The 24,756-nt window shown below is 40.8% G+C and overlaps 1 protein-coding gene across 3 annotated transcripts in view; it reads right to left on the bottom strand.

Moving 5' to 3' along the window:
• tbc1d4 (TBC1 domain family, member 4) overlaps positions 1 to 24,756 on the bottom strand; it is a 49,474-nt gene that overhangs the window by 8,315 nt on the left and 16,403 nt on the right. Inside the window, exons 10-16 of one of the 3 annotated variants that reach the window (XM_055215276.2) lie at positions 22,971 to 23,179; positions 20,783 to 20,923; positions 13,980 to 14,131; positions 13,315 to 13,509; positions 960 to 1,121; positions 594 to 752; positions 241 to 485 (exon numbers count right to left, since the gene is read on the bottom strand). In XM_055215276.2, coding sequence (XP_055071251.2) covers positions 241 to 485; positions 594 to 752; positions 960 to 1,121; positions 13,315 to 13,509; positions 13,980 to 14,131; positions 20,783 to 20,923; positions 22,971 to 23,179 — 1,263 coding nt within the window. Of the gene's footprint in view, positions 1 to 240; positions 486 to 593; positions 753 to 959; positions 1,122 to 13,314; positions 13,510 to 13,979; positions 14,132 to 20,782; positions 20,924 to 22,970; positions 23,180 to 23,538; positions 23,740 to 24,756 lie in introns of those variants that run through there. The other 2 variants (XM_055215278.2, XM_055215277.2) reach the window with 2 other exon arrangements.

Below are 24,756 nucleotides of genomic sequence, written 5' to 3'. Positions count from 1 at the left end.
CAAATGTAACTTTCATTACCAATTATTTAAAATTAAACAGAAAGTAACAAGTAAACAGAATGTAACTCAGGAAAGTAGGAAAACATTCAGTTACACAAACGAACACGGTGTTGTTCCCTTCGGTGTCATTCCTTTATTACTTTGCTGAATGTTGCAGGACTGGTTTTTCATGAAGTAGGCACACTAAACAAATCAAGCATACCAGTTCACAACTAAAGAAGAAAGACACACACAACACACCTGAAGAGAGATCATGTCCGGGCGATATTGCCTTCGGATCCCCAGGTCGTACATGAGGAACTTGAGGGTGTCGAAAGCCTGCTCCTCGCTCATATGCAATAAGAGCAAACCGGCCACAAAACTGATTCCCTGGCAGTATCCCACCTCCGTGTCCAACAGGGAGTAAGCCTTCAGGAGATTATACAGAGAGAGCTGCCCGGCACCCAGCTGAGCGCTAAAATACTGATGTGTTGGGAACGTCCGGCCTGGAAAAACAAGAATATAATGCATTCAATGCAGTGTTAATATATCAAAGTGACTTGGAATACATTCAATGTATGCAGCTTTCTTGGTTTTGATGGTTTGATACAGACCTAGGTCAACTAGGATGGCGTGTTGCTGTGCTGTGAGCTGCTTGAGAAGATCCTGATAAGATGTATCTGGAGGCTGCTGGCGTTGTGGCAGACGGTGACGCAGGCGATGCTGCTGGGAGAGCAGGAGCCACGCTTCACCCCGCCGGCTTTTAGGGACCCCTACAGTGCACATGTATACACATAAACCGAAGGTTAACCTGAAGGTTAAAGGCTCATCTCCTTAATTCTTGATTAACATCATGTTACATTTTTGACCACAGTGTAACATATAATAGATTCTCAGACTTGGTTAAGCCAAAGTCACTTTTTCCCATTGAATTTTGTGATTTATGCACTTAAGTTGACAGACATCTTTTAGTTTTTTACCCTGACAGACAGCGCTGTGGATCTCCTCCTTGTCCCACTGTACTTTAGTTCGACAGGGACTGCTCAGCTTCCTGTCCCACAGGGCCTGAACCTCTTTGGAGCACTGACAAATTTCCTTGTAGTCCAGCTTCATCTTACGAATGTGCAGTTCATCACGGCTGGCTGTGGGGTGACAGAGAGTCAGAATAATGAGCCAGAATTAAATTTTGTGGCATGCTGTTGATTACTTCAGGGAATAAATCCGACTCATCTCTCGGTTTGTGAAAACAAACCAAGAATGAGTTTACAGTATAGTAATTACAAGCCTGGCAGGCAAGCGTGCAGCAGCGTGAGTAAATGTTTGTAGCATGCTGTTGATAGAGCATAAAGTGTAAGTCCCTTGGCTATAAATAAATAAAGTGACAATGGTGAAAGTTCATTGCTAGACTAATATTTATGCCATTTTCTATACCCTTTAAGATCATCTACAGGTAAGACAGTTCAATAATTTCAACCCATATTTAATGTCCATGTATTGTATTTACATTTGGTAAATGACTATGTGTGAGCCTGGACCATAAAACTTAAAGGAATATTCAATTTTCTTAATTCCAAAATGTTGATGTCTTTGTTCAGTCGAGAAGAAATTATGTTTTTTGATGAAAACATTGCAGGATTTTTCTCATTTTAATGGACTTTAATAGAGCCCAACATTTAATACTTAACAGTATTAATTAGTATCAGTTGACATACAACAAACGGTCCTCTTTCAACACATTTGTAAACACTGGGGCGGAGTTTCGCGTTCGTCCTCTGTGACCTCTTGACGTCATGACGTATTGCGTGGGGTCACGCTGACGCATCACGACCGGATCTTTTCCTCAAAAAACAATTTCTTCTTGACTGAACAAAGAAAGACATCAACATTTTGGATGTCATGGTGGTGACTAAATTATCTGGATTTTTCTTTTAAGAAAATATATTCCTTTAAGTAGCACAGGTATATTTGAAGAGTTTGGTTCCAAAACGCAATAAACGCCATTTTTGAAAAAAATGAGTTACTGCCAAAATCAGTATTATATCAGGTCAGTAGTTAAAAGTAAATTCTTAATTTTACGCAAAATCCAATATCCGCCGTGTTATTCTGTCATCTTTTCTCCCTTTTTTCCCAAAATGTGACAAACGCCACTCCCACTTTTTTACAGAACGCAATAACTCCATTTCTGATATTACAGCCCACCGTTCACGCAATGTAAACAAACAATGGCGGGCGCGCGTAGTCCACGGAGTCCTAGTTTTCCTCATCTACTTTGTACTACGTGATCAAAAAAAAACAAAACAAAATAATACTTTAATTGCATCGCTAAACCTGTGATGGTTTTCTGTGATGGGAAAGAAACGTAAGCCATCAGCATCTAACAATTTCCCTGAGAGGCACTCGGGAGACGGGTGCTTGTTCTCCCGACAGCATCAAGCTTCTCATGCTAACACATTGACCCCAGAGGATCTTATGAAAAACTTTCCATTATTTTACTCAAAGTCAACGAAAATCGAGCAGGACCAAAAACATTTTACAGCTGATCTCTGTGAAAGACGTTAAGCGAGGACGTCAAGTAACCGCAATGACAGTGATCTTAATATGACAAAGTAAGTGTTTTGATTAATAACATTGTTTATGTTTATATTTTTAATTAGTGTGTACAACTAGTCAACTAAATGAATATAACATGGCAAAGATGAATGCACATTTATATAGGCTATTGATTCAGTAGATTTATAGCATTTTGAATAAAAACTTGTCATGGATTTATTGCATTTTGTGGAAAAAATAATCAGTTTTTATAATAAATCTTTGAAAATCAACTTATGGATTTGAATTTTTTATGTTTTTATAACCTAAAGATGCTGTGTGAAAGTTTGTAACAGAAAATAGTGGTTTTCATCTTGTCACTTTCTTGGTATAGAAAACACGTTTTTACCAAAATTCGTCAAAATGGATTTATTGCGTTTTGGAACCAAACTCTTCATTTGTAGCAATAGCCAAAAATACACTTGATGGGTCAAAATTGGCCAAAAATAATTAAAGTGCACCCATTTCATTGCTAAAAACAACGTTATTTTGTCTATTTGGTATAATACAACATGTTCATGTGCTTTATGGTTAAAAAAATATTATTTTCCACATACTGTACTTTTTTGTAGCTCTAGATTTCACCCTCTTACTGAAATGCATGGATTTTAAAAGCTATGTGTCCCTGATTGGCCAGCTAATCTGTACGTTGATTGGCCTGAATACCTTTGACATCAGCCAGAAATGTGACGCTCCTCACCATGTTTAAAAGGTTTGCGCACAATGCAATGCTAACAGGAGTTAACTTACAGGCTGTGAGTCAAAGTGGGAGGAATTATAACATCATTCTTGTCTACATCACCAATCCCAGGAAGTAAACTCTTGCCTACAATCCATGTGTTTGTTGTAGTCCATGAAAAGAGATTTATGTTGGAGACGATAACTCGCGTCATCGTTTACTTTGGGGTTGGTACCATTAACATGTCCTAATACACACTTACACACCAAAGGAAATGTAAAAACGTGAATCGGACAATAGGTGCTCTTTAAGATATTCTGTAAAGATCTTTTTGAATCAAGATTTGTTTGTAAATTTCCAACTGTAAATATATCAAAACTTTACTTTTCTGACTGGGTGCAGTGCTAAGGACTTTATTTGGACAACTTCAGGCGATTTTATATTTTGCACCCTCAGATTCCAGATTTTCAAATAGTTGTATCTTGGCCAAATAGTCCTATCCTAACAAACCATACATCAATGGAAAGCTTATTTATTTAACCGTCAAATGATTTAAGTAAAAAAATGACTCGTATTTTGTGGGACAGGGTCACATAAATCAAGCAGGGTCACATATTCTGCCAAAACCAATCCCTTGAGTGTGACTCCTCAGCTTGTGTCTATAATATTTTAAAGGTGCATGCTTTTCGAAAAACACTTTGGAAAAAGCAGGCAGGCTGAGTACCAAAACACACTTGTAGCCAATCAGCAGTAAGGGGCGTGTCTACTACCCGACATCGTTGCCTGGGTTACGTATGTGTGAGGCGGGTCTATCAAAAGAAGGTTCAGATTCTACTGGGGTAGGGGCGTATTTGTTAAGGTGATTTCAAATATCAACATTGGCTTTCAGAGATCATGCACCTCCCCTTTACAGTAGAAAAATACAAAACCGTCCGAGTTGTTCTGTTAAACTCTCTATAAAACCATTTTATATGCAAAGATCACTTCGGAAAGGACTTAAGTTCACTTCACTTTTCTGCAGCTTGTTTAGAAGTGCATATGAATGATGGTTAAATCAGTACAGCCATCAGTCTCATGCCTGTTCATGTACCACATTGAAGCCAAACACTGATATCATGCCAATAAATTGCAGACCGCTTAGATGTGAAGTCTAAACTGGGTGCCTGTATTTGCTTACCTTCTACTGAGACATGTTTATTCAGTTTGGCCCATGAAATAGCACACACAGAGACAAAAAGTAAAAAGTAAAGTAAATGCACAGACGAAGTAATCAGTCTCTCATAAAATATCATGTGTGAAAGTATGGTGTAGCCAACAGAGGGCAATGTTTTTCCAAAATTGCTCTTCCAAAAAAGTTGAAACATTAACATTTTAATTGTTAGAGAACTTGATAAACTGGTATTGAACTACTCCTAGTTTTTCAAAAATTTAATTCAGAGTTGTTGCCCAGAGGTCACAGAAAAACCCTGCTCTTAAAGAATGAGATCGTCATCTAGACATTCCCATCTATATTTAACTGTGGCCTAGAATGGAAAATAGAAGTGAAGGCCTGAGCCTCTCTAAAAATAAGGCCAGGGCAGGAATAACAGTCTAATCAGATTGTTGGTATGTGGAATACCCCTTTTCCTTTAGTCCATAATGGAATTTCTGTCATTATTCTTCTCATGCTGTGCCAAACCTACGTATATAATTTTCTTGCATCTATGAAATACATTTATTAGGGCGGCACGATATACCGGGGGAAGGTATCATTATCGTGATAACAGTATGTGCAATCTCCATATCTCAGAGTTGCGATAACTTGATAAACTGGTATTGAACTACTCCTAGTTTTTCACAAATTTATTTCAGAGTTGTTGCCCAGAGGTCACAGAAAAACACTGCTCTTAAAGAATGAGATCGTCATCTAGACATTCCCATCTATATTTAACTGTGGCCTAGAATGGAAAATAGAAGTGAAGGCCTGAGCCTCTCTAAAAATAAGGCCAGGGCAGAAATAACAGTCTAATCAGATTGTTGGTATGTGGAATACCCCTTTTCCTTTATTCCATAATGGAATTTCTGTCATTATTCTTCTCATGCTGTGCCAAACCTATGTATAATTTTCTTGCATCTGTGGAATACATTTATTAGGGCTGCACGATATACCGGGGAAAGGTATCATTATCGTGATAACAGTATGTGCAATATCCATATCTCAGAGTTGCGATAACTTGTATTTATTTTACGTGTCTATCATTTGTGTGTTGCAGAAGGGGACTTACTAAATACCTACCAAGTAGGTCTTTAAATGTAATACTATTGGTTAGACTGCATGCGCAAAGGTGAACCTAGCGGCTTAAAGCAATGGGCGGAAAATAAATATGGCAGGAGAAGTATGAAATGATCGAGGAAAACGACAGACACACACTTGTGCCTAAGAAGAACGGTATGTCTAAAATAGGGGCTGTTTCTCAAGATCATTAAGAACCGTCTTGCGTTCTCGTGGAGATCGGTCTTGCCAGGCGACCTTGGAAGAACGAACTCAGAAGGTCACGAGAACCCAGAAAGCACTTGTGAGAACTGAGATGTGTGCGATCTTCCTGTTGGTCACCTGATTTCCGCAGATTCAACATGGCAACATTCATAAAGTGACAAACATACCATTATCTGCATTTCTAATACTTTTTTTAATGTCATTTTGTAATGACAAATACGTAAATATTTCAGATATCTTGACAGGAAATAATAATATAATCTAAAATAAGAAATTAATTAGGAGTAGTTGTTCTATGCCAATAAAACATATTTAAATATCAAATTTGCTTTTTTTATGTATTGAATACTTAAAATGTACTTAAAGTTTTAAAAGTTATTTAAAGTTTACTTTAATCAGCGTCTCACTCTGGCGCGCTGTGCATAGCATTTCCTTCCTCCGCCATTGTTTTGCCGCAATGACTTCTGGGGCGTAAATGGATTTCAGCACGCAAGTCTGCACTCGATGCATCCTCTAAAGCAAGAACACATCCGGGTATTTTCATGCATCCTCTGTACTTGCGTTCTTGAGGATTGGAACTGAACTTCGACGGTTAATGATGACGTAGAGCGAGAAGACGAGGATGCAAGATCGCTAAAGAATGCATATTGAGAAACAGCCAAGGTTTTTCAGCCTAAATTAGATTTAAAGGCGGAGTCCACGATGTTTGAAAGCCAATGTTGATATTTGAAATCACCTAAACAAACACGCCCCTACCCCAATAGAATCTGGACCTTCTGTTGATAGACCAAACCCACACATATGCAACCCGGCAAGGATGTCGGTTAGTAGACACGCTCCTTACTGCTGATTGGCTATAAGTGTGTTTTGGTAGTGGGCCGGTCTCCTTTTCCAAAGCGTTTTTCAAACATCGTGGACTCCGCCTTTAATTACATCAGAGGAATATGTATTACCTGTTTATTTCAGTTTATTTAAAAAAAAATAGCTAACAAAAATAGCATTTCTCTAGGGCAGTGCCTCCCAATCCCGGTCCTCAAGGACCCCCTCCCAAATAGCCCCAGATGTCTCTTATTTAACACACCTGATTTAACTCATCAGCTTGTTAGGAAGACATGTTTACCACTTTGGAAGGAGGCTAATTAGTTGAATTGGTGTTCCAAATAAAGAAACATCTAAAACGTTTTGGAAGGGGGTCCAAAAGGACCAGAATTGAGAAGCACCGCTCCAGGGAAATGATATATCGCAAGAAATATTGTTATCGCAACATTTAACAGCAGAAGCGCATATCACATATTTTTCTTAATATCGTGCAGCCCTACCATTTATATTTTATATTTTTATTTAAACGGATGATTTTAAATTAAAAGACTAAAAGGAGTGAATTTAAGAGAGGCAAGCACCATTACCATAACAGATTTCTATACAGTACTGTGAACTTAAATATGCATTTTACTTTTGATACATGCCTGTACTAATATATATTTATTGTAAGGCTGCTTTAAGACAATGAAAATTGTGAAAAGCGTTATTAGAAAGCAGAAATAGAATAGCAGAAATGTAAGAGTAATAAGAATATAATAGAGAGGTATATTAACTGTGAATAAGGACTTCAAATTCAGTCTGTTTGTCACAAAGCTTTTGTATTGAATTTAAATTCAATCGCTCAAACCACTTCAGGAGGTGGTCTGGAACGCATTTCAGATGAAACTGGACAAGTGTAAATACATTTGGTTGATGAAACCACATATGTCAGCACATAACTCCAAACGTAAACACGTCACCCGGAAGTTAGCCAGCAAAAAGGGCAAACAAACAAAGACGACAAGCAGTTATAGAGTTGTTTCCTCATGCTAAAAGTAGGCAAAGTGTCAAAAAGCAGTTATGCATGTTACAGAGTATTTCTGTGCGAAATGCACTTTGCCAAGTTTGTACAAGGTTCAAGGTTCCGTTTTATTACGGGTCCAGCTGACGTTTCAGGGGGTTATATACGTATCACTTCTTTTTATGGGCACTTCCCCCGGAAAACCCTGTCCACCCGTCAATTAGTGGGAGACGCTAGAACTTGCAAACATCTTATCACGCGACAGCTTTGTTTAATTTCAAAACTCAACAATGGCACGAAGGAAGAAGTGTGTTTTTGGATGTAAGGAGAAGAAAGCCAGCCTTAAGAAAACAATGAATATAGTTTATTATCTGGGATAGTAGCATTTTTTTTGTGTGTGTTTGATGCGCTGGATTTTCCCAATTGGGTCATAAGTTGCATGCGGTAAGTAAGACCTCTGTTTTATGTTGGAAATAGGCACGTGTATATTATTTAAATGACACGAACATGTAGTGAATCATAAGTTAAACATTGTTGTATAGTGTTGCATGACTCGTACTCGCTCCTCCCGCGGTAGTAACTCCTCGCTATCGGAAAGATTCGGTAAAGCTAATCTTTCTTTTTATAAATCTGATTAAACTAAAGACTATGTAATACTACTCTATAGGTACTCCATATTAACATCAGAAATGCAGAAACAGCGTGTGTTACTTATTTGAGGTTTAAACAAGAAATAAAACTTTGAGAGAGAGTTTTGTGAACGCTTTTCCCTGTCATGGACCTGTACGTTAAATCCAGTGTTGGGGTAGTTACTCAAAAAATGTAATTAGTTACTAGTTACTAGTTACTTCTTAAAATTGTAATGAGATTACTTTACTAGTTACTGCATTTGAAAAGTAACTTCACTACTTATTACTTTACTTTCCTTTTTCTTAATTTACCACATAGATACATGGACATGGTTTAGGCGGGGTCGGCTGATGATGAGTGACTACTTTAAATGACCGGCCAGGGCTCTAGACTAACTTTTTGCACTGGTTGCACTGGTGCGCCTAACATTTTTTCTTAGGTGCACCAGCACAAAAGTTAGGTGCACCCTAATTTTTGACCCCATCGGATTTATAGTTCGCCCAAAAATTAAAATTCTGTATAATTTATTTGTAAATCAGGTTTGTAACTCTCATGTTGTTGCAAACCTGTATGAATGTCTTTGTTCTGGTGAACATGAATGAAAATGTTTTGGGTGATGTTTGTAGCCAGGCCATTCATGAGCCTCATTCACTTCCATAGTATTATTTTTTCCTACTATAGAAGGGAATGGGGCTCATGCTTGGTTTGGTTGTTAACATTTCTCAGGGTATGTTGCTTCGTGTTTATCAGAACAGAGATATTTATACAGGTTTGTAACAAAATGAGGGAGAGTTAATGATGATAGAATTTTTTTTTTTTTTGGGTGAACTGTCCCTTTAACAACGCAAGTTTAGCGCCCATTATGGTTTCATACAGAATATAAACATGTAGGCTATTTTATAATTTTCATGTTGTCATTCCATTTTCCTTATACGAGTCATGCACAGTCCTGTTTGATAACCCGCATCCGCGCGATTAAAATAACAGTTGACCAATTTCAATTTATTTCATACCCGTTTTACATAAAGACTGCGACCGGCCGCACCGCAAATCGTGATGTAAGTAGAAACCTTTAAAGATCTTCATGCAGAACATTGACAGAAATAAGCACACGACCATGCTCGTTCAAATATATTATCATTTAATGTGAAACTTTGTGAGGGTCGGCAGATTGACAGCTGAGCGGTCAGCAGTGTTTGAACACTCATAATCGCTGCATGCGCTTATATTTATTATTACCTTATAAATTGATGATATGATTGCAGTGATTCCAAAGGGATGTCCAAAAAAAACTCAAGTAGAATGTTAAATGTTTAAAGTTTAATGTCTCTTTATCGCTGCCCTGTGTAAACCCACGCGGGTGATGGCATGAAACGCGTGAGGAGCTTGCATTTTGCATTACCTTAAATTACCTTAAATTATGGTCATACAAATAAAAGTAAAACAACATTCAAAACTGTAATGTGTAAATTTATTTATGTAAGGTTACACTCGCAATAATAACAAAACATTGTGCTTTTTTAAATAGGTAAAAAGTGTTTTGTGTTGCATCGGTTTGGGAGCACGTCACACAAAAAATAAACTCATATAGGCTACTTTTGAATTCGTTTTGTTAATTTGCTAATTATTTAAGTGAAACACATTTCGTGTAGGCTTATTTATTTTATTATTTTTTCACCAAAGAAAGACGTAATCATCACATTCTATTCATTTTAATGCTTTTTGCGCATAAACTAAACCCTTGGGGGAATTATTTATAAATGAATCAACAACGCAAATCAAGGAATTAACTTATTTCTCTATTTAAGACAGTCTGGCAGGGCGGTAACAGCGATACATCAAACACCGAAAAGTTTATAGGATTAGATTTGGAAGTAAGATTATGTAGAAAACAGCGGTCCTGACTCCTGGCTTTTTTCTATAAATTGAGCGCACGCGACATTGCTGTTTGGGTTACGTTCAAATTATTTCTTTAAAAGAATTATGCTCTGGCTCTGACTCGATTGAGGTTCATTACCTAATTCCGTCTTCGGGTTCGGAGTCGGACCTCTCGATCCCTGACCGGTAAGTTAAGCAGGATCTTTCGCCACAGGTGTTGTATTGCCATGCTGGGCTTACAAATGCTCAGACAGGTTGCTCATCGCGTTGTCAGCAGTTGAAAGACACTTGTCGTGTGGGCATTAGGGCTGCAACGATTCGTCGACGTTGTCGACAAAAATCGATAATAGAAATAGTCGACAATGAATTTCATTGTCGACGTTGTCGCCAGACATGTTTTTTTTTTCGACCGAGTGAGGCATCTCTCTTCATTACAATCTCTGCCGAGAGTCGCACATGTGCATTAGCTTCTCTGCTCAGCGATAACACACAAAAATGGCAGCGTCCAACGTAGCAGCTGCGCGTACCAAAACATCTGAGGTTTGGGAGCATTTTAGCATGGATACGGCGAATAAAAAGATTACCTGCATGGTTTTCAGAGCAGTCTTTGCATTTCACGGCAGCACCTCGGTCATGCACGAACAAGCACGTCGAACAGTTGAATGAAACAGAGTTTGACTCGCCTCGGTAAGATTTAAATAACATGTAAGCCAATACGTTTTGTTTTGGATGTACATTGTACATTTTATATGCGTATTTTCGCTTTAAAATAAATAAATAAAGGATTTAACGTTATGCCCGACTGTGCCTGACAAAATTTTAAATTAAATGCATGCAGTCTGAAGAAGAGAGCCACGGACGCCTTTCTGCAAAAGAAGCAGACGTGCACCCCAAAAAACTCTGTTTTTTTTATTTTTCAGAGATCTCGTTTTTTGGTTGTGCATTCAAATTCATATCAATTCAACTGCAGTTGGTTTGTTTTGATTTAAACCTTCAAAACTTAAAAAATACAGCATATATATGTATATTTAAATACATAAATATTAGGGCTGTCAAAATAAACGCGTTAACGCAAATTCATTTTAACGGCACTAATTTTATTAACGCGCGATTAACGCAACACGCAATTTCTGTTTGACCCACAGCTGGATGAATTGAGAAGCAGCAAGTAACCGGCGCTGTCTAGATGTTCGGAGCGTTTCATAAAAATAACATTAAGCTCTCGTCTAGCGAATCCAATGCTCTAAATGGTCATTAAACATCTAAAATTATCTTTATCTGCACGTTTCCTGAGAGGTGTACCGTCCCAAATCTATATAAAGCAAAGATGCGTCTTCTTTCACTTTTGTAGTTTCGTTTTTAAAGCATTCAGAAATGATAGAAAATAGACTGCAGGACTTGCTTGATGCTAAAATAATTATTAAGAGAGATAAAGTTCGGGACCTGATTGATGTTAAAAGAGTTATTAAGAGTGACAACAAGGCTCAAAAGCGATGTCTGACGCAGACGTCTGAAGCGCATGCACACAAACATGCGAGTGCGCGACCCAGATATATATAGACATCTTACACAAAATTACAGTTTAAAAAATATCTGTTTTGACAAGAATTCACGCAGCTATGACCTATAATCTGTTATATCTGAAGTGAATGTTTGGTTAACTGTTAAGGAAAAGTATATTTTCCTTAAATTATGTTAAGTTATATTAAACCCTTGCATTAGCCTACAGGATCTTAAAGCGGTCTGTCTCAATGTCAAAATTAAACAAGAAAAGAAAAACATATATGTAACATATATTGATGTTTTTTTGCTCTGCGTAAACAGGTGTAGTTATGTCATGCTTTATCAGATTCCAACAATTGTTCCAATGGTTTTGAAGTTTTTTAATAGAGAATGTTAAAATATAAATTACTAATTTTTGAAAACGTAAACAGGCTGTTGTAGACATACATTTTCATATAGCATATATATTGACCAAATCCATGCTGATTAAAGCATTAAAAACTTGAAAAGTGTTACATTTAGGTAAATTTAGAACAGATAAAAATAATTTATTGACAGCCCTAATAAATATATATTAAAATAGCTGAAATACATAACTTCGTTTTGGTAAAATCATAGTAGCTGCAATTATTAAAAATTTAAAACTTGTTTTCATTAAATGTAAAAAATGTTCATTGAACTACCACCTTCTTTCTTGTTTACTATCATTTTCCACAGAATTAAAGCAATCTCATGCTAAATTTTAGAAAAAAATAATTATTATTCGATTAGTCGACTAATCGTTTCAATAGTCGGTGACTAGTCGACTATTAAAATAGTCGTTAGTTGCAGCCCTAGTGGGCATAGTGTGCATTTCACACGAATATTTTTGTCCTTTCGAGCAATACGCTGAAAGTAATGTGAATATCGCCCCAGTGGCTGAAACCCTCCGTCTTCATTTCCCGCTCCCCTTTGCACCAGCAGCTCCGTCAAATCAATCTCTATGGCAACGGCACACGTACAGGGACACGCATGCACGCACCACTTAAATAGACAGAACTTTACACCCAGGCAAACACTGCTTGGGTAACGCAGGAAAGCGCGTTCCTATAGTCTAGTAAAGTAGTGTAGTTACCAATATTATTAGTGTAATGCGTTACTTTACTTCGTTACCCAAAAAAGTAATGTAGTTACTGTAATCCGTTACTTTGTAACTCGTTACCCCCAACACTGGTTAAATCATCATGCCGTCACTCTCCTGCTGTGCAAAAAAAAAAATTATTTCATTGTATGTATATTCCATATGCAATGTCGTCTTTTAATTGTTCGAAATAAAAGATTTCATTCATAAGTACTTCCTTTTTTGCATAAACGTCATCTTAAGTTTTTTAAGGCGGCGTAATCAATAGCGTATTTGCATTTTGCGCTGGAGTATAAGATCGGATTCATATCCATTTTGCCAAGATGCATTTATGTGGCCAAATTTTTAATAAATCAGATAGCGATCTGATCAGAGAAAACACATGAAGTGACCAGGTGTAAAAAGGCCCTTAGTTCTTTCCGAAACCCAACAGGACTTGTTCAATGTTTTATTCATGTTATGTGAGCTAAATAAACTATTTCTATTCCACAAAAGTCATACGGGTTGAGAATGACATGACCATGAGACACTGATTTGGGTGAATATCCGTCAACCCACTGAAGTAGCCTAGCAGCACTTTCCTGCAAGAGAATCCAAATGGGTGTGAGGCTGGATAATAACAGAATACAAAGACTAACCTTCCAGGCGCTGGTTCTCCTTTTCCATGCGGATGAGCAGAATCTGTTGGTGGATGGCTTTCTTCCACAGGGCCCTGTAGTCACTAGGGCCTTTATGGCCACCCTGCTCTGTGGACAGGAGACTGAGCCGAGGGTCCTGAGCTTGGGCCAGGGACCGAGGAGAGAGGGGCAGTAGCTCCCGGCCATCCATGTGATCTGGAATATAGCAGACATGTTACAGGAAAGTATAGTTTTCATTTTAATTTCAGTAATAACTGCACATCAGAAACTGAAACTAAAATGAATTAGAAGGTTTTTTATTTAGTTATGGTGTCAGTATTTTCCAATTAATTTTTTCACTTATATTTCAGTAAACAAAAAGGCTTCTGGCTTGGTTTGTTTTTCTTAAATCAATAAAGATAATCCCTATGCAACAGAAGATATGCTTTAAAGCTTACAGAACAATGATTTACCCGGCAGTGTTGACTATAAATATCACAGGTGAGAGGAAAGAGTATAAAATAACACCTGTCTATTTGTACAGTATACGAGTTTCTTTCCCTGTGGTTGTGTGTGTGTGCCTACTTGGGGTTTAGAATAAAAACAAAAAAAAATCTATGGTATGTCCTCATTTAGATTAGCCAAGTAATAATGTGCACACGTGTGAGTGATGTGTGTGTACCCACCCATATTCTGCATAGTTGTTGAGGGTTTGTTCATTGGTGATGCTACCCTTAGGAAAATCTTCTGACGCCAAGAAACTCTCCGTGGAGGCACCAAAGTCAAAGAATCGGTGCTACAGCCTGACAGAGATCTCTTCCTACCCTCTCCATTAGCACTACAGACCAAACAAAACACATTGATCCAAAAGAGAAGTTAGAGCTTCTAAAGGTCCTATACATAGTATGCCCATAGTGCAGGTGATCAATCCTCTTGAAAAGTAAGAAACAACAGATTCAGATCATTCAGCAATAAATTTAAGCAAAAGTTCATAAGCAATTTAAAAAGCAGTGCATTTAGAGGCTCGTAATAGATGTTAATTGGTTTCATGCAATAACAACAGAAAACACAGGTTACCTTATTGGAGTCAAATAGAGATGTTAAGGAAGTAGACAGTAGCAAACAACTTCAGAAAAAGGAACAGCCGAATAGCGTAAACAAAAACCTTACACACTGGTAATAATACACCAACTATCTATAAAACAAATCCATTACCTATTTCCCATAAATGAAATTGTGCAGAACTATGTTTTGAAGTAAACTTAATCTTTTAAATCATAAGCACAATTTTTTAAGTAAAGTGATGTCTATGACAAAACAAAGGCAATGTAAAAGGCATTCTGATGAATTAGGTGGTTGCAGGGGCTTCGCTATGTGTTTGCAAAGCCGTTCTGATGGATTAGGTGGTTACATGTTTGTCACGGGATTAGGTGGTTACCAGGGTGTCACTATGGGTTTGCTAAGGCATTCTGATGGATTAGGTAGTTACCAGGGCAGTGCTATTGGTTTGCCAAGGCGTTTGGAGGGATTAGGTGGTTACCAGGGCATTGCTATGGGTTTGCCAAGGCGTTTGGAGGAATTAGGTGGTTACTGGGGTGTTGCTACAGGTGTGCCAAGGCATTCTGAGGGATTAGGCAGTTACCAGGGCAGTGCTATGGGTTTGCCAAGGCGTTTGGAGGGATTAGGTGTTACCAGGACGTCGCTATGGGTTTGCCAAGGAGTTTGGAGGAATTAGGTGGTTACTGGGGTGTTGCTACAGGTGTGCTAAGGCATTCTGAGGGATTAGGCAGATACCAGGGCAGTGCTATGGGTTTGCAAAGCCGTTCTGATGGATTAGGTGGTTACCTGAGTGTCACTACGGGTTTGCCAAGGCGTTTGGAGGGATTAGGTGTTACCAGGACGTCGCTATGGGTTTGCCAAGGCGTTCGGAGGGACTAGGTGGTTACTGGGGTGTTGCTACAGGTTTGCTAAGGCATTCTGAGGGATTAGGTAGTTACCAGGGCAGTGCTATGGGTTTGCCAAGGCAATCGGAGAGATTAGGTGGTTACCAGGGCATTGCTATGGGTTTGCCAAGGCATTGTGAGGAATTAGGTAGTTACCAGGGCAGTGCTATGGGTTTGCCAAGGCGTTTGGAGGGACTAGGTGGTTACCAGGGCATTGCTATGGGTTTGCCAAGGCGTAAAGAGGGATTAGGTGGTTACTGGGGTGTTGCTACAGGTTTGTTAAGGCGTTCGGAGGGATTAGGTGGTTACCAGGGCATTGCTATATGTTTGCCAAGGCGTTCAGAGTGATTAGGTGGGAAACTGGGTGACACTACGGGTTTGCCAAGGCATTCTGTAGTTACCAGGGCAATGCTATGGGTTTGCCAAGGCCTTCTGAGGGATTAAGTGGTTACCAGGGCATTGCTATGGGTTTGCCAAGGCGTTTGGAGGGATTAGGTGGTTACGGGGGTGTTGCTACGGGTTTGCTTATGCAGTCTCAGGGATTAGGTAGTTACCAGGGCAGTGCTATGGGTTTGCCATGCTGTTCGGAGGGATTAGGTGGTTACCAGGGCATTGTTATGGGTTTGCCAAGGTGTTTGGATGGATTAGGTGGTTACTGGGGCGTTGCTACAGGTGTGCCAAGGCATTCTGAGGGATTAGGCAGTTACCAGGGCAGTGCTATGGGTTTGCCAAGGCGTTTGGAGGAATTAGGTGGTTACTGGGGTGTTGCTACAGGTGTGCCAAGGCATTCTGAGGGATTAGGCAGTTACCAGGGCAGTGCTATGGGTTTGCCAAGGCGTTTGGAGGGATTAGCTGTTTATCGGGGAGTCACTATGGGTTTGCCAAGGCGTTTGGAGGGATTAGGTGGTTACTGGGGTGTTGCTACAGGTGTGCTAAGGCATTCTGAGGGATTAGGCAGTTACCAGGGCAGTGCTATGGGTTTGCCAAGGCGTTCAGATGGATTAGGTGGTTACCAGGGTATTGCTATGGGTTTGCCAAGGCGTTCTGAGGGATTAGGTGGTTACCAGGGCATTGCTATAGGTTTGCCAAGGCGTTTGGAGGGATAAGGTGGTTACTGGGGTGTTGCCACAGGTTTGCTAAGGCATTCTGAGGGATTACGAAGTTACCAGGGCAGTGCTATGGGATTGCCAAGGCGTTTGGAGGGATAAGGTGGTTACCAGGGCTTTGCTATGGGTTTGCCAAGGCGTTTGGAGGGATTAGGTGGTTAATGGGGTGTTGCTACAGGTTTGCAAAAGCATGATGAGGGATTAGGTAGTTACCAGGGCAGTGCTATGGGTTTGCCAAGGCAATCGGAGAGATTAGGTGGTTTCGAGGGCATTGCTATTGGTTTGCCAAGGCATTGTGAGGAATTAGGTAGTTACCAGGGCAGTGCTATGGGTTTGCCAAGGCGTTTGGAGGGACTAGGTGGTTACCAGGGCATTGCTATGGGTTTGCCAAGGCGTAAGGAGGGATTAGGTGGTTACTGGAGTGTTGCTACAGGTTTGTTAAAGCGTTCGGAGGGATTAGGTGGTTACCAGGGCAATGCTATGGGTTTGCCAAGGCGTTCGGAGGGATTAGGTGGGAAACTGGGTGTCACTACGGGTTTGCCAAGGCATTCTGAGGGATTCGGTAGTTACCAGGGCAATGCTATGGGTTTGCCAAGGCCTTCTGAGGGATTAGGTGGTTACCAGGGCATTGCTATGGGTTTGCCAAGGTGTTTGGAGGGATTAGGTGGTTACTGGGGTGTTGCTACAGGTTTGCTAAGGCATTCTGAGGGATTAGGTAGTTACCAGGGCAGTGCTATGGGTTTGCCATGCTGTTCGGAGGGATTAGGTGGTTACCAGGGCATTGTTATGGGTTTGCCAAGGTGTTTGGATGGATTAGGTGGTTACTGGGGCGTTGCTACAGGTGTGCCAAGGCATTCTGAGGGATTAGGCAGTTACCAGGGCAGTGCTATGGGTTTGCCAAGGCGTTTGGAGGGATTAGGTGGTTACCAGGGCATTGCTATGGGTTTGCCAAGGAGTTTGGAGGAATTAGGTGGTTACTGGGGTGTTGCTACAGGTGTGCCAAGGCATTCTGAGGGATTAGGCAGTTACCAGGGCAGTGCTATGGGTTTGCCAAGGCGTTTGGAGGGATTAGGTGGTTACCAGGGCATTGCTATGGGTTTGCCAAGGCGTTTGGAGGAATTAGGTGGTTACTGGGGTGTTGCTACAGGTGTGCTAAGGCATTCTGAGGGATTAGGCAGTTACCAGGGCTTTGCTATGGGTTTGCCAAGGCGTTCAGATGGATTAGGTGGTTACCAGGGTATTGCTATGGGTTTGCCAAGGCGTTCAGATGGATTAGGGGGTTACCAGGGCATTGCTATGGGTTTGCCAAGGCGTTTGGAGGGATAAGGTGGTTACTGGGGTGTTGCTACAGGTTTGCTAAGGCATTCTGAGGGATTACAAAGTTACCAGGGCAGTGCTATGGGATTGCCAAGGCGTTTGGAGGGATAAGGTGGTTACCAGGGCTTTGCTATGGGTTTGCCAAGGCGTTTGGAGGGATTAGGTGGTTACTGGGGTGTTGCTACAGGTTTGCTAACGCATTCTGAGGGATTAGGTAGTTACCAGGGCAGTGCTATGGGTTTGCCAAGGCAATCGGAGAGATTAGGTGATTACCAGGGCATTGCTATGGGTTTGCCAAGGCATTGTGAGGAATTAGGTAGTTACCAGGGCAGTGCTATGGGTTTGCCAAGGCGTTTGGAGGGACTAGGTGGTTACCAGGGCATTGCTATGGGTTTGCCAAGGCGTAAAGAGGGATTAGGTGGTTACTGGGGTGTTGCTACAGGTTTGTTAAGGCGTTCGGAGGGATTAGGTGGTTACCAGGGCATTGCTATGGGTTTGCCAAGGCGTTCAGAGGGATGAGGTGGGAAACTGGGTGACACTACGGGTTTGCCAAGGCATTCTGAGGGATTCGGTAGTTACCAGGGCAATGCTATGGGTTTGCCAAGGCCTTCTGGGGGATTAAGTGGTTACCAGGGCATTGCTATGGGTTTGCCAAGGCGTTTGGAGGGATTAGGTGGTTACGGGGGTGTTGCTACAGGTTTGCTAAGGCATTCTGAGGGATTAGGTAGTTACCAGGGCAGTGTTATGGGTTTGCCAAGCCATTCGGAGGGATTAGGTGGGAACCTGGGCATTGCTATGGGTTTGCCAAGGCATTCTGAGGGATTATGTGGGAACTTGGATGTCACTACGGGTTTGCTAAGGCACTCTGAGGAATTAGGTAGTTACCAGGGCAGTGCTATGGGTTTGCCAAGGCGTTTGGAGGGATTAGGTGGTTACTGGGGTGTTGCTACAGGTTTGCCAAGGCATTCGGAGAGATTAGGTGGTAACCTGGACATTGCTACAGCTTTGCTACGTCATTTTGAGGGTTTCGGTGGTTACCGGGGCATTGCAATGGTTGGCTAAACCAATCTGAGGGATTATCCGGTTACTGGGACGTCATTTCGGGTTTGCTAAGGCATTTTGAGGGTTTATGTGGTTACCAGGGCATCGCTAAGGGTTTGATAAATCATTCTGATGGATTAGGCAGTAACAAGAGGCGTCGCTACAGGTTTGCTAAGACATTATGAGGGATTAGGCGGTTACCAGGGTGTCACTACGGGTTTGCCAAGGCGTTTGGAGGAATTATTAGGTAGTAACCTGGCTGTCGCTACGGCTTTAGGCGTTCTGTGGGTTAAGGTGGTTACCAGTGCATCGCTATGGGTTTGTCAAGGCGTTCGGAAAGATTAGGCAGTTACCAGGCCATTGCTATGTGTTTGCTAAGGCATTTTGAGGGTTTGTAAAAGTTTGCTAAAGAGTTCTAATGGATTAGGCAAAACCAGGGTTTTCTAAGGTGTTCTGAGAGATTATGCCATTACCGGGGTGTCACTATGAGTTTGCTAAGGCATTTTTAGGATTTAGATGGCTACCGGGGGGTTGATACGGGTTGGGCCAAAGCATTCTGAGGGAGTAGGCAGTTACCGGGCCGTCGCTATGGGTTTCCTAATGCATTTTTAGGGTTTAGGTGGTTACCAGGGCATAGCTATGGGTATGCAAATGCATTTTGATTGTTTAGGTGGTTAACGGGCATCGCTAAGGTTATGATAAAGCATTTAAATGGATTAGGGGGTAACCAGGGGCATCGCTACAAGTTTGCTGGAGTTTAATGGATAAGGTGGTTTGCTAGTGTTTTGATGAATTAGGCAGTTGCCAAGGTGTTACCAGGGTGTTGCTTTGGGTTTGCGAAGTTGTTCTGTGTGGTTGCTCACTAGCCCATGCCAAAAGAGTACACTTTCAATTTTTTTTATAAGTTTTATAAATGAACCTAAATATTTAGAAAATAAGTTTTTCAGAAGACTATTTTGACCTTTTAAGGACATCCAAATCCAAACAGCTAAAATAACAGTATATATCAGAGCAGGGAACACGATGAGCTACAAATCTAATCAAATTGTTTTTATCATGCCAGTCCATTTCTAGTTACCACAACAATACACAGGCAACAGCAGTGACACTTAAGGTGACGTCAACAAAAGCCTTAGGTTTAATGTTATTCATTAAAAGCTAAAGGATAAGAACAGCCCTGACTGCCACTCAACAGACAGGTGTGCTGCAGTAACCAGACACTGCACATTAAATTACAAAAGACATCTGTTGACATTTAAAATCCAAAGAAAAACTCTTTCCAATCTGTAAAAAAATCATCTGGCTATACCAGATATACCCTTTTAAATGTTATGTCCTCCTTTGCACTTCAAACGAACCGGATCATTACTGCTCACTATGTCAAACAAATGAAGGGCAAACACACACCACTGCACATCTTTAGTCACTAAATCCAGGGTGGCTTTTTGCTGAGACGAAAGGGAGCTAATAGTTCAAACCACCAGCACACAAAGCAGCCTGTGGGAGAGAGTAAATATTTCACGCTGTGTGCTCTCTATTCTAATACAGTTGCTGCTATAAATTCTTCACAGGCGTAGGAGGGCCATGTCAACTTGAATGATAGAAGCTTCTTTAGATTTATGCCTCAAACTTATATATTACACATTCATATTTGCTTTTAAATATTGGGGCCTCTATTGAAAGTTACAACATCTTTTTTTACAATACATCATTAATAGGATAAATGACAATGAATGTATAATTATGTCATTTTAAACAGAATACAGAATAATAAAGTGTTTCAACAGTTGTTTGCTGCAATATAGAAGCTACTGTAACCTTTACAATTATTACGTTTTGTTAGTAGTCGCCAACATGCAATTCAGGTCGATGGAACGTTACAGCATCCCTATATTCCATTGGGACAAGGTTCAGTAATGTTAACAGGAAAAGATACTGTACAAGATGTTAAATAGGTGCTTAATCCATATGTGTGGCACTTTGGGTTAAGAAACAGACAGACGCAGAGAAGGAGGTCGTCAACAGCTCGAAACTCAGCTTGGACCACTGAAGAAACGGACCGAGATCGCCGACCCTTCTCACCTCTTAAGACTCCCGTTGTCCGACAGGGAGGCCAATGAGCCGAGGGAGCCCTGGTAAAAGGTTTTCAGGAAAGTGGGGGTGTGGAGGCTGAAGGGTGACTCACTTTCAGAAACACTGCGCACTCTTGAGATACCAACCGGACTAAAGGAGCCAGAACATACAGGGCCCACAACAAATACACGTTACAGACATAAACCACATGTGTACGCTCTAGATTTCTTCATGTGAGCATATAATCTACAGTTTTTCCTGGGGAATGGGGCAGTCTTAAGGCACAAAACTATAAAACATCTATTTTAAGAAATGAAAAAACTATAAAAAAATATATATATATATCTACAGTATATATATACAGAGTGAGAAATTTAAACACCCTGCTATTTTGCAAGTTCTCCTACTTAGAAATCACGGAGGGGTCTGAAATTGTCATCGTGGGTGCGTGTCCACTGTGGGAGACATGGTCTGGAAGAAATCCAGAAATCACAATATGTGATTTTTTTTAACTATTTATTTGTATGATACAGCTGCAAATAAGTATTTGAACACCTATCCATCAGCTAGAATTCTGACCCTCAAAGACCTGTTAGTCTGCCTTTAAAATGTCCACCTCCACTCCATTTATTATCCTCAATTAGATGCACCTGTTTGAGGTCGTTAGTTGCATAAACACACCTGTCCACCCCATACAATCAGTAAGAATCCAACTACTAACATGGCCAAAACCAATGAACTGTCCAAAGACACTGGAGACAAAATTGTACTTCTCCACAAGGCTGAAAAGGGCTACGGGGAAATTGCCAAGCAGCTTGATGAAAAAAGGTCCACTGTTGGAGCAATCATTAGAAAATGGAAGAAGCTAAACATGGGGCTCCATGCAAGATCTCCCCTCGTGGGGTCTCAATGACCCTAAAAAAGGTGAGAAATCAGCCCAAAACTACATGGGAGAAGCTGGTCAATGACCTGAAAAGAGCTGGGACCACCGTTTCCAAGGTTACTGTTGGTAATACACTAAGACGTCATGGTTTGAAATCATGCATGGCACGGAAGGTTCCCCTGCTGCTTAAACCAGCACATGTCCAGGCCCTTCTTAAGTTTGCCAATGACCATTTGGATGAACCAGATGAGTCATGGGAGAAAGTCATGTGGTCAGATGAGACCAAAATAGAACTTTTTGGTCATAATTCCACTAAACGTGTTAGGAGGAAGAAGAATGATGAGTACCATCCCAAGAACACCATCCCTACTGTGAAGCATGGGGGTGGTAGCATCATGCTTTGTGAGTGTTTTTCTGCACATGGGACAGGGTGACTGCACTGTATTAAGGAGAGGATGACCGGGGCCATGTATTGCGAGATTTTGGGGAACAACCTCCTTCCCTCAGTTAGAGCATTGAGGATGGGTCAAGGCTGGGTCTTCCAACATGATAATGACCCGAAGCACACGGCCAAGATAACCAACCAGTCTCCAGACCTAAACCCAATAAAGAATCTATGAAGGAAGCTCAAACTCTCACCGACAGGCCAGAAACCTGACTAATCTAGTGTGGAGGATCTGTGTGGAGGAGTGGGCCAAAACCCCTCCTGCAGTGTGTGGAAACCTAGTGAAAAACTACCTCTGTAATAGCAAACAAAGGCTACTGTACCAAATATTAACATTGACTTTCTCAGGTGTTCAAATATTTAATCATACATTGTGATTTCTGGATTTCTTTTTAGATTATGTCTCTCACAGTGAACATGCACCTACGATGACAATTTTAGACCCCTCCATGACCTCCAAGTGGGAGAACCTGCAAAACAGCACGGTGTTCAAATACCCACTTTCCTCACCGTACATATGAAGCCTTATCATATACATCTACCATCTAACCAAACCAAAATTTAACTCACAGTAGTTAAATGCAGTTTTAGTATTTTCATAAACTGTTTGAATTAGTGCCGAACACAACAGCATGCAAAAATCTTCATTCAAAATCTACATTTATGCAAAAAATCAGTAACTGCGCTTGTTGCTGTTTTTATGTACTAAAGCACTGAAAACTAATTTTTCCAACACACCAAGCTGTTTTCAGCCACTATCAGCACATTTCTGACTGTGTGTGCAGAGGCATCACATGATCACATGCTGGAAACAGATAGAAAGATAAATGGGTTTACCACATAAGGCCAAACAGGAAGTGATGCATTACCTGCTCTGCAACAGCTCCGGGCCCAAAGACTGCTGCCTGCGCAGCGGAGCCTTAGTATACGTCTGGGAAGAAACGTCAGGGAAGGAGATCCTCTTTTTAATAGGTGGGTGGCTGAAAGTGTGCGCCCGCCGACGGAACTGCGGGGCATCTGGATAGTCGTCAAGGTAACCGGGTGGAGTGCCAGGTGGAGAGTCACCAGGAGAGTCACCCTGTTGGGTCAGCAGAGAATGAAATGGAGAGGATCAGTGAGGAGCCAAAAAGAAACCTGATAGTTATGTTATCCCTCAGGAGGAACATATTGTGCCACCTTCCCTGATAACACTATTCAAAATAAACCTTGAAGTCTTCAAAACAATTTATAACACAACTGTATCAACCACAGATAGCACAGTGACGTCATATCTTAAAATTTAATCAACACTTGACACCAGCAAAAGGATCCAACCCCATGCAGAAACACTCCATGAAGTGAGCAATCCACCGCAAGCACGACCTTCAAGTTTCAGTCAGACAAAACACTTGACCTAATGCCAACTACAGTACATCCAACTAACGGTTCAAAACTCACCCAGTATTTTTTCCTCTCCCTGTCCAGCCCGAGTCTTGAATCGCTTCTCCAAGCTCAAGTAGCTGGGTTGGAGGTGGCGTGACTACGCACACGCTTTGGGATCTATTGTATGGTAATATCTTGTGTCCTGCGACACATTAGACGCACATGAGCGATTGGAGGTAGACGGAGCACAATGGAAGTTTTTTTGGCTGGTGTTTACTGTGCAGGATTGAGCAAGGGTCTTTCTCTTGCTCTCTTCCTCACTCTGTTTCCTGTCCCTGTGCTACAGCGGTTCCTGAACCCATGCCCTCCTGTTAATCGGTCCACAGCAAGGCCAGGAAACCAGTACAGCTGCACAACACTCTCTGTCCTTCTGTTCACTTCCCTAAGCTGCCAACAGCTAAATTTAGGAAAAACAAATGTCCGTATAGGTTTAAAAAACATGTTGACAGCTACTGGCTGGGTACTGAAATTGAAATGGGAGCTGTCATGCAATTTTATTTAGCATGGAGAATGGCAAAAAAGCATGCATTTTGAATGCATGGAATAATGTACTCATTTATGACAAAGGATCATCACTTGCTATGCACAGCGTTTCATAACTATTGCATTAGATAACAAAATGTCACTAGCAGTATTTGAAAGGACGCACTTACTTTTCAAGAACAACACTTCAAAAAAGACAATTGTAAGGTTTTAAATGAGAGATAACTTTTGTCAAAATGCTGTGAAACATTTTGGGGCGGTGCCCCGGACTAAAATACATGTTTGAGCTGGCTTATTTAAAAACAACTTGCACTGACATACCTGAACATATATCAGTGCCATTGTTTTGTCTCAAGATGCACACCAGTAATGTTTATTGTAAGGTTTGATTGTAAAAACTACTTAAATGTCGTAATTTAACGAAGGCCTAGTCCTGGATTAATATAAACCCTGTCTGCCCCTTTAACAGTTGATGGACACTGCTTTATATCCACTAAAAAGACTTAGAGCACTTTAGAGGTTAAAGCAACTGCCAAGACATAAAAAAGTATTTTCAGAAGTATTATGTGAGTCAGTCTGAGGTATTTCTAACCACATTTGTCTGCAGATCTCACTCGATTTGATACTGCATGTATGGGGCGGTTTCCGGACAGCCCCAACATGTAAAATAATGACATTTATGTTTTATGGGTTACAGATTACAAAAATAAAGGTCCTTTGGGAGCCACTGGATTCTCAAATTTGGAGCGT

This window comes from Misgurnus anguillicaudatus, chromosome 17 (genome assembly GCF_027580225.2).
Source record: "Misgurnus anguillicaudatus chromosome 17, ASM2758022v2, whole genome shotgun sequence".
Taxonomy (NCBI): Eukaryota; Metazoa; Chordata; class Actinopteri; order Cypriniformes; family Cobitidae; genus Misgurnus; species Misgurnus anguillicaudatus.
This window is presented reverse-complemented; position numbering and strand designations above follow the sequence as displayed.